The sequence below is a fragment of the Malus domestica genome, chromosome 17, assembly GCF_042453785.1.
Source record: "Malus domestica chromosome 17, GDT2T_hap1".
Taxonomy (NCBI): Eukaryota; Viridiplantae; Streptophyta; class Magnoliopsida; order Rosales; family Rosaceae; genus Malus; species Malus domestica.
Window position 1 is genome coordinate 4,499,128 of NC_091677.1, and position 14,028 is coordinate 4,513,155.

The 14,028-nt window shown below is 37.9% G+C and overlaps 2 protein-coding genes and 1 long non-coding RNA gene across 4 annotated transcripts; 1 reads left to right on the forward strand and 2 right to left on the reverse strand.

Moving 5' to 3' along the window:
* Window positions 1-150: 150 nt before the first annotated feature.
* On the forward strand, window positions 151-2,055 carry LOC103404502 (small ribosomal subunit protein uS9c-like). The gene is made up of 2 exons (XM_008343425.4): window positions 151-635; window positions 1,578-2,055. The coding sequence occupies exons 1-2, from the start codon at window positions 285-287 to the stop codon at window positions 1,863-1,865; spliced, it is 639 nt and encodes a 212-aa protein (XP_008341647.1). The 5' UTR covers window positions 151-284; the 3' UTR covers window positions 1,866-2,055.
* Window positions 2,056-2,941: 886 nt separating this feature from the next.
* Window positions 2,942-4,761, reverse strand: LOC103404501 (UDP-glycosyltransferase 83A1-like). Its single transcript, XM_008343424.4, has 2 exons — window positions 4,207-4,761; window positions 2,942-4,128 (listed from the first exon to the last, which is right to left on the reverse strand). The coding sequence occupies exons 1-2, from the start codon at window positions 4,688-4,690 to the stop codon at window positions 3,245-3,247; spliced, it is 1,368 nt and encodes a 455-aa protein (XP_008341646.3). The 5' UTR covers window positions 4,691-4,761; the 3' UTR covers window positions 2,942-3,244.
* A 4,184-nt stretch (window positions 4,762-8,945) lies between these two features.
* Window positions 8,946-13,612, reverse strand: LOC114822534 (uncharacterized). 2 transcript variants are annotated; one of them, XR_011578205.1, is made up of 5 exons: window positions 12,594-13,612; window positions 12,439-12,499; window positions 11,695-11,761; window positions 9,925-10,067; window positions 8,946-9,595 (listed from the first exon to the last, which is right to left on the reverse strand). It is a non-coding gene; the product is annotated as an uncharacterized lncRNA (long non-coding RNA). The 2 variants fall into 2 exon arrangements; XR_003770546.2 differs by having other exon boundaries at window positions 12,439-13,605.
* Between the last annotated feature and the right edge of the window lie 416 nt (window positions 13,613-14,028).

The window sequence follows — 14,028 nt, forward strand, 5'->3', positions numbered from 1 at the left end:
GACTTAAATATTTTTCAAATAACCAAAGTGAACTAACCTAAAAAACTCATGGGGAAAAGTTGATATAAACCCTTAATGTCAATACGAGTGACATGACATTGATCAAATTTTATTTGGGGTGGAAATTCGAATGCCAAATAATATGGGTGCCAGTCGTGCAATTTTACGAAATAATAACAGTTGCAGACGTTATCCCCTTAATCCTCCCATTTCGCAGTATAAACATTATCCCCTTCATCTTCCCACCAGCAGCAGGCTCAGTGGTGTGAAACATTACGGCAAAAATGGCGGTTTCGATAACGGCTCTCACGTCATCCCTATCCTCTCTCTCGTTTTCCTCCCACGTAGCTCAGAAGCCCAGCATTGTGTCGTTTCCCGGCTCCAAATCAGTGTCTGTTTCGCACGTGTGCGGAGCCCCCACACGTGCACCTCGTCTGGTGGTGGCTTCCGTCGCGGCAGCTCCTCCAACGGAAGTGGTGGAGACTGAAAACCTCAAGAAATACGTGAAATCGAGGCTTCCCGGCGGCTTTGCGGCTCAGACAATCATTGGCACCGGTCGCCGGAAATGTGCGATTGCTCGTGTTGTACTCCAGGAGGGCACCGGAAAAGTTATCATCAACTATCGCGACGCCAAGGTCTCTTCTCTCTCTCGCTTTCTTTGTTAACACATGTAGTTTAGGGTTTCGAATTGGGCCTTCAGTGCTCATCCAATTTTACCGATTTGTTAGCTACAGAATTCGATTTTTTTTCTCCACAAGAATAATGATTTTAGTGTAGTTGATTTGTGAATAATGTATAGTTAAGCTGATATCTCTGCGGTTAAGCAATTTCATGCTCAAAGTGTGCTTCTTTGGGCAGCCAAAGATGCTTGCTTTTGTACTTTTTACATTGTTTGTTGCTGAGTATAGACACAAGTAATATAAATGTTGTAAGATGAACAACATTCAGAAATTCTTCAACGCCGGAAGAATGTTGCGGGCTATTCACCTCCTGCAACTATCCCGCATTGGACAAAACCCCCTAACAACATTACGATAGCAGATGCGGTTGTGGGGGATTGCCCTTTATCTATCTGCTATGATGTTCTTAGTTCTTTATGTTTTGCTTTGTTTGTTCTGTCCTGTTCTTTTCGTTTTATGCTCGAAGTGCGCCAATGATTTTTATGTATTGAATTCAAGCATTCTTCTTTGGGGATTATGTTTATGATGGAAAGGTTTGGGTAGTAGTTAATTCGTTTGTCTAATCTTGTTTTTCGATCTGTTATCTGTTTCTAGATACAACTCTGAGTGGAATGCGATGATTTGTGTTAGGTTTTGTTCATGGTTGCCGACTACTGTGATATTTCTTGTGGTCCGAGTCCTTTACAGCTTTCAGTATCAGCAATTCCTTGAACAATGCTTTCTTTTTTAAATCTCATGGTCAACAAATAATTGTCACATCTGTCGTGAATATCATGATCATGTAGCAAGTATAGCAGTAGTTGGAGTACAGGCACCAAAGTTGCTTGTTAGGGGATTTTGTTTGCTTTAGACAATGTTAACGAAACCCTTATGATTCTGTATTATAACCTTGTGTAGGAATATCTGCAAGGCAACCCGTTGTGGCTACAGTACGTAAGAGTACCGTTGGTTACTTTAGGATACGAAAGTGGGTACGACGTGTTTGTCAAGTCTCATGGTGGTGGCCTTTCTGGTCAGGCGCAGGCGATATCCCTTGGCATTGCTCGAGCTTTGCTAAAGGTCAGCGAAGACCATAGAAGACCTCTCAGAAAGGAAGGGCTGCTGACCAGAGACGCCAGAGTAGTTGAAAGGAAGAAGCCTGGTCTCAAGAAAGCTCGCAAGGCCCCTCAGTTTTCAAAGCGTTAGACTCGTCTTTCCTTTTCTATGCTGTGAACATCGCAAGCCATACAAAGATCTCGGCTTCCATTGTAGATTAAGTGGCTTTTGTAGTGAAATCTTTTTGTGCACAATATGAACAGGTTTTCATTTGGAAATGTGAATGTAGATTGAAAGCAAGGAATTTGGATTTGGTAACTTAATTTGTTACTTCCCATAACTTGATTGCCAGACATATTTATGTTTCTAGGGTTATATCATATGATCCTAGAGTTTTTGGGCATAAATTCAAGTACCGGCTCAAGGCAGCTTGCTCGCTAGATCGCCTTTTTCTCAACAATTTCCGGCCAATACTCTAATCAGCAAGAACACAAGTGAATTGATCCATCGAATTATTCGGCCATAACATGCACGATTTTTTCAGATAACCTTGATTTGTTGGTTATTACTTCTTTAGTTAATAGTAGATTATCACTAATTTTAGCTATAGAAAATGCTCTATATCCCAAATTTTTATTTTCCAAACCTAGGCGTCAAGTGACATGCAACCTGCATCATTGCATAAAAAGTACAATAACTTTGTTTACATCATTGCATAAAAATTACAATAACTTTGTAGGCTCCAAGGATAACAAAATTGAAACCAAAATTTATGCCGGTTTTCCAAGCGAGATGAAGGTGGTTTGAAGTTCAAGGGCTTTTACAAGAGAGGAGCGAATGACTAAACATTTAGGGTTATGGACCAGCCCTAAAAAAGGAGAGAGATTTAGATACAAAGGTGAGCCCATATTTTAGATTAGTTTCTTATAGATTTTGTAATCTTATTTTTGGACCTATTTTGGTTAGTTTTGGATCAAATTCTGCATCCTTTTTTGGTACGTTTTCTATAAACCCTAAAACCCTATAATATATGTTATTTTCTTCTGTCAACCTAAAAACATAAGGATTTTTAGCAAAATGATATTTGAAATTATCGTAACTTCTCACTTTGGTCCATAATTTTAAAATCGATAGAAGTAGTCCTAAGATTGTCTACCATCAAATCAATCATTTTAGTCCTGTGAAAAATCTCTGTTAAATAGAAAAAACCACCGATCCAACTAAAGTTTTTGAAACAATAAAGCATCTTTAGTCAAATTTCATTATCTACGTGATACTATAAATAGAAGGATATACCGTTTACATTGGATACACAAACCGTTGAAGGTAGTTCTAGATCTGGCAGCCCAAAACATCACACCGTTGTTTTATATTCTTGTTTTGGTACGGTTGGAAAACTTTATTTAATGAACACAAGATTTTGGATCACCGTTTACATTGGTCTCAGTTGAATCCATAGCTACATTTTCTTTGCTGCCTATTTCCTTTTGTTTATTTCGAAGAAAACGAAGATCGATGGGCGTCTCGTCTTAAGACTTCATCCATTCAATAAAGTTCTTGAAGGTCTCGTACGATTGTCCGCCTTCTTTGATGTTGTTCATGGCCACTTCCTTCAGTTTCGAAGCTCTCGCTGTGAAGTTTTCATCACTGAGAAGTTGCTCCACCTTGGTCTTGATTTCTCCTTCCGTGATGATCCCGCTTTCATTCTTATCGAATCTCAGTCCCACCTTCCAAATATCGCAAATGTAGCTCTCGTTGAGCAACTGGTCAGCAAAGTACGGCCAGCACAAGAAAGGAAGCCCACTGCTTAGGCCTTCCAGGGTAGAGTTCCAACCGCAGTGGCTTACAAAGCAAGCAATCGAAGGATGACTGAGAACCTTTTGTTGAGGTGCCCATCCGACCATCAGACCGCAAGAGCCTACTCGCTCTTGATATCCTTCCGGGTAGGGATCACTTGCACCATCAGTGGTATCCGGCCTCACAACCCACAGAAATGGTCTCCCTGACAACTCAAGAGCCAACGCAAGCTCTTGGAATTGTGTTTGATCGAAAACCGTGAAGCTGCCAAATGCAACATAGATCACTGATCTGGGTTTCTGTTGATCCAGCCAATCTAAGCATGTTGAGTCTTGTGGCCAGAAGTTTCCTTGTGAGTTCTCGAGCCGGCTGCTTGCCAAAAGGGGGCCTATTGGTAAAATCTCGGGTGCTAGGGTGAACGCTGCTGGTTCAAGATCATACGCCGAGTTGCAGACAAGCCAGTCTGCCGCTTTCGCATACTTATTGTTTCTTACTAAAAGTTGAAAGATAATTTTCTGAGTGTCTAGTGTATGAAAGCATGTCCACAGCAAGTTTGCAGTTTTCATTTTGGGCTGATTTTTTGCCAACTCAATTTCTTGGCTTTTCAACGGAGTTCCTGCCATAAGTGAATCATAACGAGAATATAATTAGTGAATTAGATCAAAATAATTCTTTGTTAATCAAATTATTGTACCATCATCGTTGTCGATGATTCCTTCATGAATCAACTTTGGAATATTGAAACTCAATGCCAAAGCTGCAGCTGATGCAGGCCAAAAGGCAACCCGCCGGATTTTCATTTTCGCTGCCACGTCCAGAGCCCACCCGGAATTCTCATCAGCAAGAACACATGCGACCTTTTCACTTTCTTCTTCATTGATCTTCTCTATCAACTCCTCCAACTTCCCCGGCATGACTCGTTGAATTCCTTCACACAACAGGCCTAGGTCATTCCTGTCCTCCTTGGGTTCTAAGCCATCTGGAAGCGATACTAGATGAATACGATCTCCTACATGAGTTTCGCCAGCCAAGGCGTTCACGATGCGTTTGTGATTGAACTCTGTGTTCACAAATGTGACTTTGAAGCCATGATTGACTAAGCATTGTGACAACTCCATCAAGGGCAGCACATGGCCTTGTGCGGGAAAAGGAACAGCTATTATATGTAGGTTGCTCATTTTTGTTTTGATCTTTCCTTTTTCCGCTATGAGATGTTTTCGAATGTAGCTTCTCTATCGTGTCATATATAGAAGAAGCCCGGAGCATCGTATTAGGAAATATTATATACGGTATTATATGTAAATATCTTGTATTATATTTACCTAAATACGTTTGAGTCAAATCCCACAAAATATGGGTCACTGTTCCTTAGTCATTAATGTAGGGTTGATTAGTTCACTAGGTGGTGTATATATTGTACAGTATACTCTGCCAATTGAGACAGATGAAAAACATTCAATCTAGAAAATTTTAACGAAAAATTCGCGGTACTGTTCATTTTAAGGAAAAATCATAATTTTACACTAAAAAGTTAAAACTGATGCTATTTATTTTATCCTTTATTTCGTTTTTATTGTTAAAACTCAAAAATTTCAAATTATTTTTATTAATTTTTTTTTCAGTTTATCAATTGTCATAGACTTCCAATCTAGCCTTTTGAATATTCAACTATTTTAACATGGTATCCAGAGCATAAGGTTCTGGTGCCTAATTGCCCACGTTTTTAACTCTCATCCATCTAAACATAATGTCATAATGTCAGACACATTTGTTCAACCACCACCGCAGAAAAATCAAAACAATAGCAATATCGGCATCGATCCATCAAGTCCCCCTCAGCAACAAGTCAACCAAAATAATTTGCTCTCTCGAATCAATGCAACAATATGATTTTGTCATGGTTTGCTCAATCAGTTGAATCTGATTTATCTAAAAGAGTTGTTCATGCCAAAAGCGTCCAAAGGGAGTGGGAAGATTTCAAAAATCAGTTTTCACAGTAAAATGCACCAACAATTTATCAGATTCAGAAGTTCATCGCATCTCTCTCACAAGGATCCATGACGGTCTCGGCTTATATTACAAAACTTAAAAGCCTTTGGGATGAATTAGAGACATATGATCTAAAGTTCATCAAGCATATTCACTTGTTATTCAAGATGAAACACAACGACAAATGACATCAGAATTAATCGAAAATTTCTCAATCGCTACTGCAGTTCAAAATCGATCGAACCATTCCTCTAACAGTTCCACGAATCTTCGTTACGAATACTGTGGTAAAGACAGACACACAATTGAAAATTGTAGGACTTGGAAAATATTATTACAAATTTTGTGACAAATAAGGCCAAGACAGATGCAAAATAAAGAATGGGACCGAGGACTAGTTACGGTGGAAACCAAGACAAGAAACACATCAACAAACCTCGCTCCCGTGGATCCCATAGCAGCCACCCACGTACTGCCTTCTCTGCTGCAAATGCCGCTGCTGGGTCATCCTCTTTTGCTGCCAACGCAGCACATGGTCCTCACCTTGCTGCCAATACAGCAGCTGCCCCCTCTCAACCACACATGTCTCAATCAAATGCTCTGCAGTGGACTTTCAGCAGAACAGCTTCAACAGTTGGCCCAAGCTGCATCCATGATAAATTTAAGGCTAAATTGGATTAATGGTTTCCGTGATAATAGGTTAATAGAAAGATAGTTCCCGTGGTGAAAAAATTCGGATTGAAACCTTCATAGTGAAGTTCCGTTAGGATTTAAGCTCAAAATTAACATTTCCGTTAGAATTTTCAATTTTGAGAGTTACTTTTCCTCTCTCTATTTTTTTTTTCGAAGATATTTTTGTTAGAAGAAGGAATGCGGGTAAAATTCTAACACCAGTCACCACCATCATCAACTCCAACCCCAAAATTTCACACCCTTTTCTTTTCCTACATTTATTCTAATCCCAGATTTTGTTTCTCATAAATACTCATATCCTTTTCTTGGTTTTCGTTTTTTTTAAATTTTGCCCTTCTCTCACCTATGTATTATCTTCTCTTACCCTTCTTTTCCCCTCCTTCTTCTTCTCGTGTTCGTCAATTCGACTGGTTATTGTTGTTCGTTATCTATGGATAAATCTGTAATCTTGTTGTATATCGCTGCCTTGGCAACTTCGCTACGATTAGTTTCTTCGTCTTCTGTTCTATGCCCCCATGACTCGATTTCTTAATTTCTTTTATTTTGGAGCTGAAAATAATTAGTTAATTAACTCATATGTTCCATAACCATAGCTATGACTCTATGATTTGGGTGCTGGGATGAAGATAAATATCCATTGGTTTGCTCCAGGCCGAAGGTCTGGAGAGAAAATGAGAGAGAGATGGGATGCAAAGAACCAGGTGGGGAGAGGCAGAATCAAAGAACCAAGGTGGAAATGTTAACGGAAGTTGACGTCAGTTAATTTTGGGTTTGAATCCTAATGAAACTTCACCACAAGCGTTTAAATTTATTTTTTTTTCACCACGGGGATTATCATTCGATTAACTTATCACCACAAGGACCATTAATCCAATTTAGCCTAAATTTAAACCATGCTCCTGGTAATAACAATGCTTATGCAAACGCTGCAGTTTTGTTCCCTTTTACTGTTGCTTCTGTTAATTCCATGTTTACACAGCCTTGAATTTTGGATAGCGGGCCACCAATCACATCATCTCAGACTCCTCATTTTTCAATAAAGCCTTGCAACGAAGCCTCAATATTCTGTGTGTGTGTATACATACACACACATATATTTGATGAATCTATATATACACATATAAATCCAAGGAATGCATGAGGGAATGGCATAGTATGTTCACAGGAAGGACGAGGATTCTCTTCCCTTCTAATTTTTTTTTAATTTTTATTTGAACGGTTACGATTTAGTCACGTTAATATTTTATATTGATTTTTTTTATAAAGACAATAAAATAAAAAATAATATGTGAGAGAAGAAGAGGGAAGAAGATAAGAATAGAAGGGAAGAGAATCCTACTATCACAAGAAAGCCTTGAAAGCCATATGTCAGTATTAACTGTGGGAAGAGAGCATGGGTTGGTGGTGGTGGTTACAATCATTGCAGAGCTATATCCAGAGCGTAAGGTTCTGGTGCCTGATTGTAGGGGTGGGTTCGGTTCAAATCGGTTTGGTTTTTTGCCAAAACCGAAACCAAACCGAAATTTCGGTTCGGTTCGGTTCGGTTAATTTTTTTTTCGGTTCGGTTTTTTCCGGTTCGATTTCAGTTCAATTTCGGTTTTTTGTTTTTTTTTTCAAAAAATGAAAAACATTGAAATTTTTAACATATCCACCACAATCATAACATAAGCATTCTAACTATAATAAAAGACAATGAAAATAAACATTTAAAGTTGAACTAAAATCATCAATCAAGTATTCCAAAGTCCAAACTAACAACCTCACAACACAAAAATCGTACAAATGACTTAGAAAAGTTAAATTGTATGATGTTGTTCAAAGATCATGGTTGTTTGCTTGTAACTGCATGTTGACAACTTGATTAGTAAAAGTAATGTGTGAGTGGATTTATTTAGTGTGTGTTGGATTCTTTTCCATCACAAATTACCCAAGTAATCTACCTGAAATAAATGTTTATGGATTATGTTACATGTTATATGAGAGTAGATTTGGAAAAGAAAGCTGGGGCAGAAGTAGACAGTGCTATGGAGATGGATGTAGGTACTTCAGGAGGAGGTTTGGTTTCGGAACCTTATATAGGGGAGAAATAATAGGTTAGGGTTTAGAGTTTTTATAGGCCTTTTTTTAATATTTTGAGCTTAAAGTTTGGCAACACATTGGGTTTAGCATATTTTAACTTACAAATTGGGTTTAGAAAATAATACCCAAAACAAATAATTAAATAAAAAAATTAATTTAATTAATTCGGTTCGGTTTGGTTCGGTTTCTAGATCACTAAAACTGAACCGAACCAAAAGAATTCGGTTCGGTTCGGTTTTTTCATTCGGTTCAGTTTTTTCTGTTTCGATTTCGGTTTGGTTTTCGGTTTTTTTCGGTTTTCGGTTTTTTGAACCCACCCCTACCTGATTGCCCACGTTTTCAACTCTCATCAATTTCTAAACATCATGTCAGACACATTTGTTCAACCACCACCCAGAGCCAATGAAGGCTTATTGGGGGCACATGCCGTCATTTAAATGATATTCGTTTGTTAAGTTGTAAACTACAATTATATAATACACATGCGTTATTTTTTAAGAAAATATATGTACCTAATATCCAACTTACTTTCATATGCGTATACTCTATATCAAATATTATATGAGCAAAAGTGCTTTTGTTCTGTCATTCAAATCGAAAAACCTTACTCTTGCATAATTATGTATTAATATTTTTCTTATCACTTTGCCACTTTCCACTACTACCCTGAAATTTTTGTAACATTGGAACTGTAATACATTATCATTTGAAATCATCCATATTTTCATATTGGTTATAATTAAGCCATACTATAATAAGGTTTTCTTAATTGATTTTCGGGTTGCCCCCACTAAAGGAAATTTCTAGCTCCGTCCTTGCCACAACCACAGAAAAATCAAAACAAATGCAGTATCGGCATCGATCCATCAAGTCCATACTATGTTCATTATTCAGATAACCCCGATCATATGATCATTTCGGAAAAATTGAACGGTCCCAAGTATCCATCTTGGAGTAAATCCATGATCCTTTATCTCACAGCCAAGAATAAAATTGGCTTCATCGATGGCTCTATTCAGCCCCCCTCAGCAACAAGTCAACCAAAAGAATTTGCTTTCTGAAATCAATGCAATAGTATGATTTTGTCATGGTTTGCTCAATCAGTTGAATCTGATTTATCTAAAGGAGTTGTTCAAGCCAAAAGTGTCTAAAAGGGTGTGTGGAAGATTTCAAAATTAGTTTTCACATAAGAATGCACCAACAATCTATCATCTTCAGAAGTCCATCACATCTCTCTCACAAGGTTCCATGACGGTCTCGGCTTATTTTACAAAACTTAAGGGCCTTTGGGATGAATTAGAGACATATCGACATCTTCTTACCTGCGATCAGACAAAGGCACATAATGAGCAAATAGAAGAAGATCAGATGATGCAATTTCTTATGGGTCTTAAGGACTTTTACAATGGAGTTCGCAGTAATATCCTTATGATGACACCATTGCCAAAAAGTTCGTCAGGCATATTCACTTGTCATTCAAGATGAAACACAACAACAAATGATATCAGGATTAACCGAAAATTGTAGAACTCGAAATATTATTGCAAGTTTTTTGACAAAAGAGGCCACACTGAAGACATATGCAGAGTAAAAAATGGGACCGAGGACTCTAGTTATAGGGGAAACCAAGACAAGAAACACATCAACAAACCTCACTCCCGTGGGTCCCATAGCAGCAACCCACGTGTTGCCTTCCCTGCTGCAAATTTCGCTGCTGGGTCATCCTCTCTTGCTGCCAATACAACAGCTGCCCCCTCTCAACCACACATGTCTTAATCAAATGCTCTGCAAGGACTTTCAGCAGAACAACTTCAACAATTAGCCCAAGCTGTATCCATGATAAATTTGAGGGAACTTTAACGTAAAGCTTTTGGTACTGTTCATTTTAATGAAAAACCACATTTTTACACTAAAAAGTCAATCATGGTACTATTCACTTTACCCTTTATTTTGTCCTTATTATTAAAACTCAAAGTTTTCAAGCTCTTTTCATTAGTTTTCCTTAACCATGCTCCTGTTAATAACAATGCTTATGCAAAATCTGCAGTTCTGTTCCCTTTTACTGTTGCTTCTGTTAATTCCATATTTACAAAACCTTGGATTTTGGATAACGGGGCCACCAATCACATCATCTAAGACTCCTCACTTTTCAATAAAGCCTTGCAACGAAGCCTCGATATTCTGTATATATATATATATATATATATATATATATATATATATATATATATAGATATTTGATGAATCTATATATACAAATATAAATCCAAGGACTGCATGAGTGAATGGCATGGTATTTTCAAAGGAAGAAAGATGTCTTCTATTATAAACTCTCTTTCCTTCTCTTCCCTCCTATTTGAACAGTTACCATTTAATCACGTCAACATCTTATATTAATTTTTTTATAGAGACAATAAGACAAAAAATAATATGTGAGAGAAAGGGACATAAAGGAATGAGAATAGGAGGGGAGAAAATCCTACTCTTCACAAGAAAGCCTTGAAAGCCATACGTTAGTATTAATCGTGGGAAGAGAGCATGGGTTGGTGGTGGTGGTTAGGCCATCTCCAATCGAAAGGTCCAAAGGGCCAGAGGACCGAAAATAACCCTAAAATCGTCTCCAACCGAGGGCTAGGCCAGAGGGCTGTGGAATCTGAAAGGGCCCCACGGAATCGGAAATGGCCAAAGGGCTAGAGGGCTGGCCACTTCTGGCCAGTCAACCAGCCCCGGGTTGGCCATAAATTTTTTAAATGTGTCGGATTTTCTGTCGGTTAATTCTTAAGAAAAAATTCAAATGCAACGGCTAGCTGACTAGCCGTTGCATTTGATATATTTATTTTTTTACAGTTTTATTATTATTTTTTATTTACAAAATTTTTCATATACCTTCTATTTTTTCCTATAACTTTTATTTTACAAAATTTGTTTCATATTTTTTTAAAATTCCATTTTTCCTATAACTTCTATTTCACAAAATTTGTTTCATTTTATTTTAAATTCTATTTTTTTTTCCTATAACTTCTATTTCACAAAATTTGTTTCATATTTTTTTTCCTATAACTTCCTAAGCCATTATACAACATTACATTAAATTAAGTAACATGAAACAACATTAAACAATATGAAACAACATTAAATTAAATTAAGTAACATGAAACAACATTAAACAATATGAAACAACATTAAATAACATTAACCATGATGCACCCCGACCCGAAATGTCTACTAGAACTCCGAATCGAGTTGTGCTGGCCGACAACTGGAAGGTGATGAAGCCATAAAGTGTAGTAATGTGAAAAAAGTGAATAAATTAAACCTAAAAATGCCTAATCAAAAGAGTGTGCGGGTGAGCGGGATTGAACCCTTTTCACACATGATGTCAGAGCATAAGACAATATAGTAAATAGGATAAGGGTTATACCACTGAAGGTAACCATCTTATGAGATTTGCCAGAATCCTTGTATACGCGTAAACATAGCTACTAAACCTGGAAGGGCGAATAACAAAGTTGAGTGGGTCAGCAAAACAATACTTATACGAAAAACTTTATTTTTTAATATACTAACCCCTCGCCGTAAAACAAGTATAGTTTCCTTAAAACATATTATGTAAGTATGTAATCAAATATAACAGCAATATAACCAAATATTTGCCAAGTCATGATATATCAAATGCCAAAGTAATATAATCATGTGATAATCAATTATAAGTAGTTTGCTCATCATCTAAGCTAGCACATGAGTCGGAACTGCCTAAGGCAATTCTACCCGACAGGACTGGGTGTAATCAATGTGCTCTAGTACTACGATCACACAAAGACTGGTACAGAAGCATGGTCACATACAAGTCGGATTGCCTAATGCAATCTACCCGACAAGACTGGTACCTAACTTGGATCCAAGGTGAGCGAATGGTGCGAATGTGAACATACACGTGAACGACTAGTCCTGGCCCTAGGCGGAGTACTAACATCGGGGTGCAGCAAGATGAGCATGTACAAATATGTATGAATGTCATGACAATAATATCTCAACCATATAGCAGCATTTATCACATTTCATATCACATTATCGAATACTTGGCAATATAAGCGAAAAAGTGAAGTAACTACACATTTAGGGAAACTATCAATATGTATAGGTATAAAATAAACTGCCCACTCACAGATATTTCACCGCTGACGAGCCACGCAACCTAGCGAATGGAAATGCCACTAATAATTGCCCTTAAGCACATAAAGGTACAATTAATAAAACTATATTATAAAAATTGAATTTGGGAAAACAGACGTCAAAAACAGATTCAGGACGTCGAATTACCCTAAGAAGGGTCCCGCTTAAATTTCTGAAAAGAAAACAAAAGTCAACATGATGAATATTCCCTGAATGACGAAATATTCTCTGACGAATGGGATATTCCCTAACGAAATATTTCATCTAGGTTAAGGGTTATTAGGTTGGATTAGTTTAATATGTTGGACTTAAGGGTTCTGGGCCTAAACTAAAAGGGTTTAGGGCTTTAGGGATTGGGTTTGGGGTTTAGGCCTTCAATTTAACAAATAACATAAAAACAAAAGAATTAAAAAGGGTTAAGGGTTTGGGTTTGGAGTCACGGGCCAAAGGCCTTCTTCTACTCGGCCCCAAGGGCCTGGGTTTGAAAGGGTAGGGCTTAAAAGCCTGGCCCGAGTCCAACATATGGGTCGCCGGACCCAAAGGAAGATGAAGGCCGAAATTCGGTTGGAAAAATACACAACCTTTAAACGTTCACAACTTCCTCGTTACTCAACGAAATCGAGTGAAACAAAAATGAAAGTTGTAGTTCTCGAAGAGACGAAGAGAATGGTATCTCGCACGAGTTATAGTACTTAGCGAGACGAAGAGATTGATATCTTGCATGCCGGCTAATTCGCCGTGGTTTGGCTGGAAATTGGCTCGAAAAGCACGGGTCAAACTTGAACTTCTCGAAACCGAGTTGTTTCACATCAAAGCTTCCTCAAACCTTGACTAGGGACCCTAGGGAGTTGCGTAGAGGCTTTCCCGAGTCCTAAAACATCGTGACCCGGTTGAAAACACGTCGAACTCAACTCGTCCGAGTTCGGACCTTCCAAGTTGGTGAGTCAAAACTCGTCCATTCTTAGTTTGGTTGGTATGGTTGTGTTCGTGGAGGTAAGGTGAACACAATCGTAAGGTTGTTAAGCTGGAACAATGAAGATTTGGGGTTGGTCTTCCTTGTTGCAGAGAAAAGAGAGTTTCGAGAGGGAGAGAGAAATAAGGAAGAGAGAGAGAAGAGAAAAGCAAGGGTTTCTTATTGTTGTAAAAAAATGAGGGAAATGATGTGAATGGTGGAGAGGAAAAGAAGGAAAGTAAAAGTTGATTGGTGTGAAAGGAAGGGGACCATATCCCTTTTTGGGATTGGATGGGTTAATTTTGTACAATTTAAAATGTACAAAATCTGCCTCTATCTTGTTCGTGCTTGTACAAAATACCCGTAGTTAACGTACTTTAACGGAGCGTAATTTTTTCGTTACAAATCCAATTCGAGTCTAACACACGTCTACACATTCGTAGCGACGACTACTATGAGGATATGCTAAAAGAATAAGTCATATGTTTCTCTAGCTGATGGTCAACGGAAGTCAAAGTCCTTGCCTTTAAGACATTTTCGTAAATTCACACTTTTAAAATTAATAAAAACGTAAAATTAGGGACGAGTCGTCACAAACCAACATACAAATTATACAACATAAAAAAAACA

Excerpts from the sequence above, each read along its gene's own strand:
- LOC103404502 (XM_008343425.4), top strand. The coding sequence starts at position 285 with ATGGCGGTTTCGATAACGGCTCTCACGTCATCCCTATCCTCTCTCTCG. Across the intron at positions 636-1,577 it reads TCAACTATCGCGACGCCAAG|GAATATCTGCAAGGCAACCC; the intron begins GTCTCTTCTCTC and ends AACCTTGTGTAG.
- LOC103404501 (XM_008343424.4), bottom strand. The coding sequence starts at position 4,690 with ATGAGCAACCTACATATAATAGCTGTTCCTTTTCCCGCACAAGGCCAT. Across the intron at positions 4,129-4,206 it reads AATCATCGACAACGATGATG|GAACTCCGTTGAAAAGCCAA; the intron begins GTACAATAATTT and ends CACTTATGGCAG.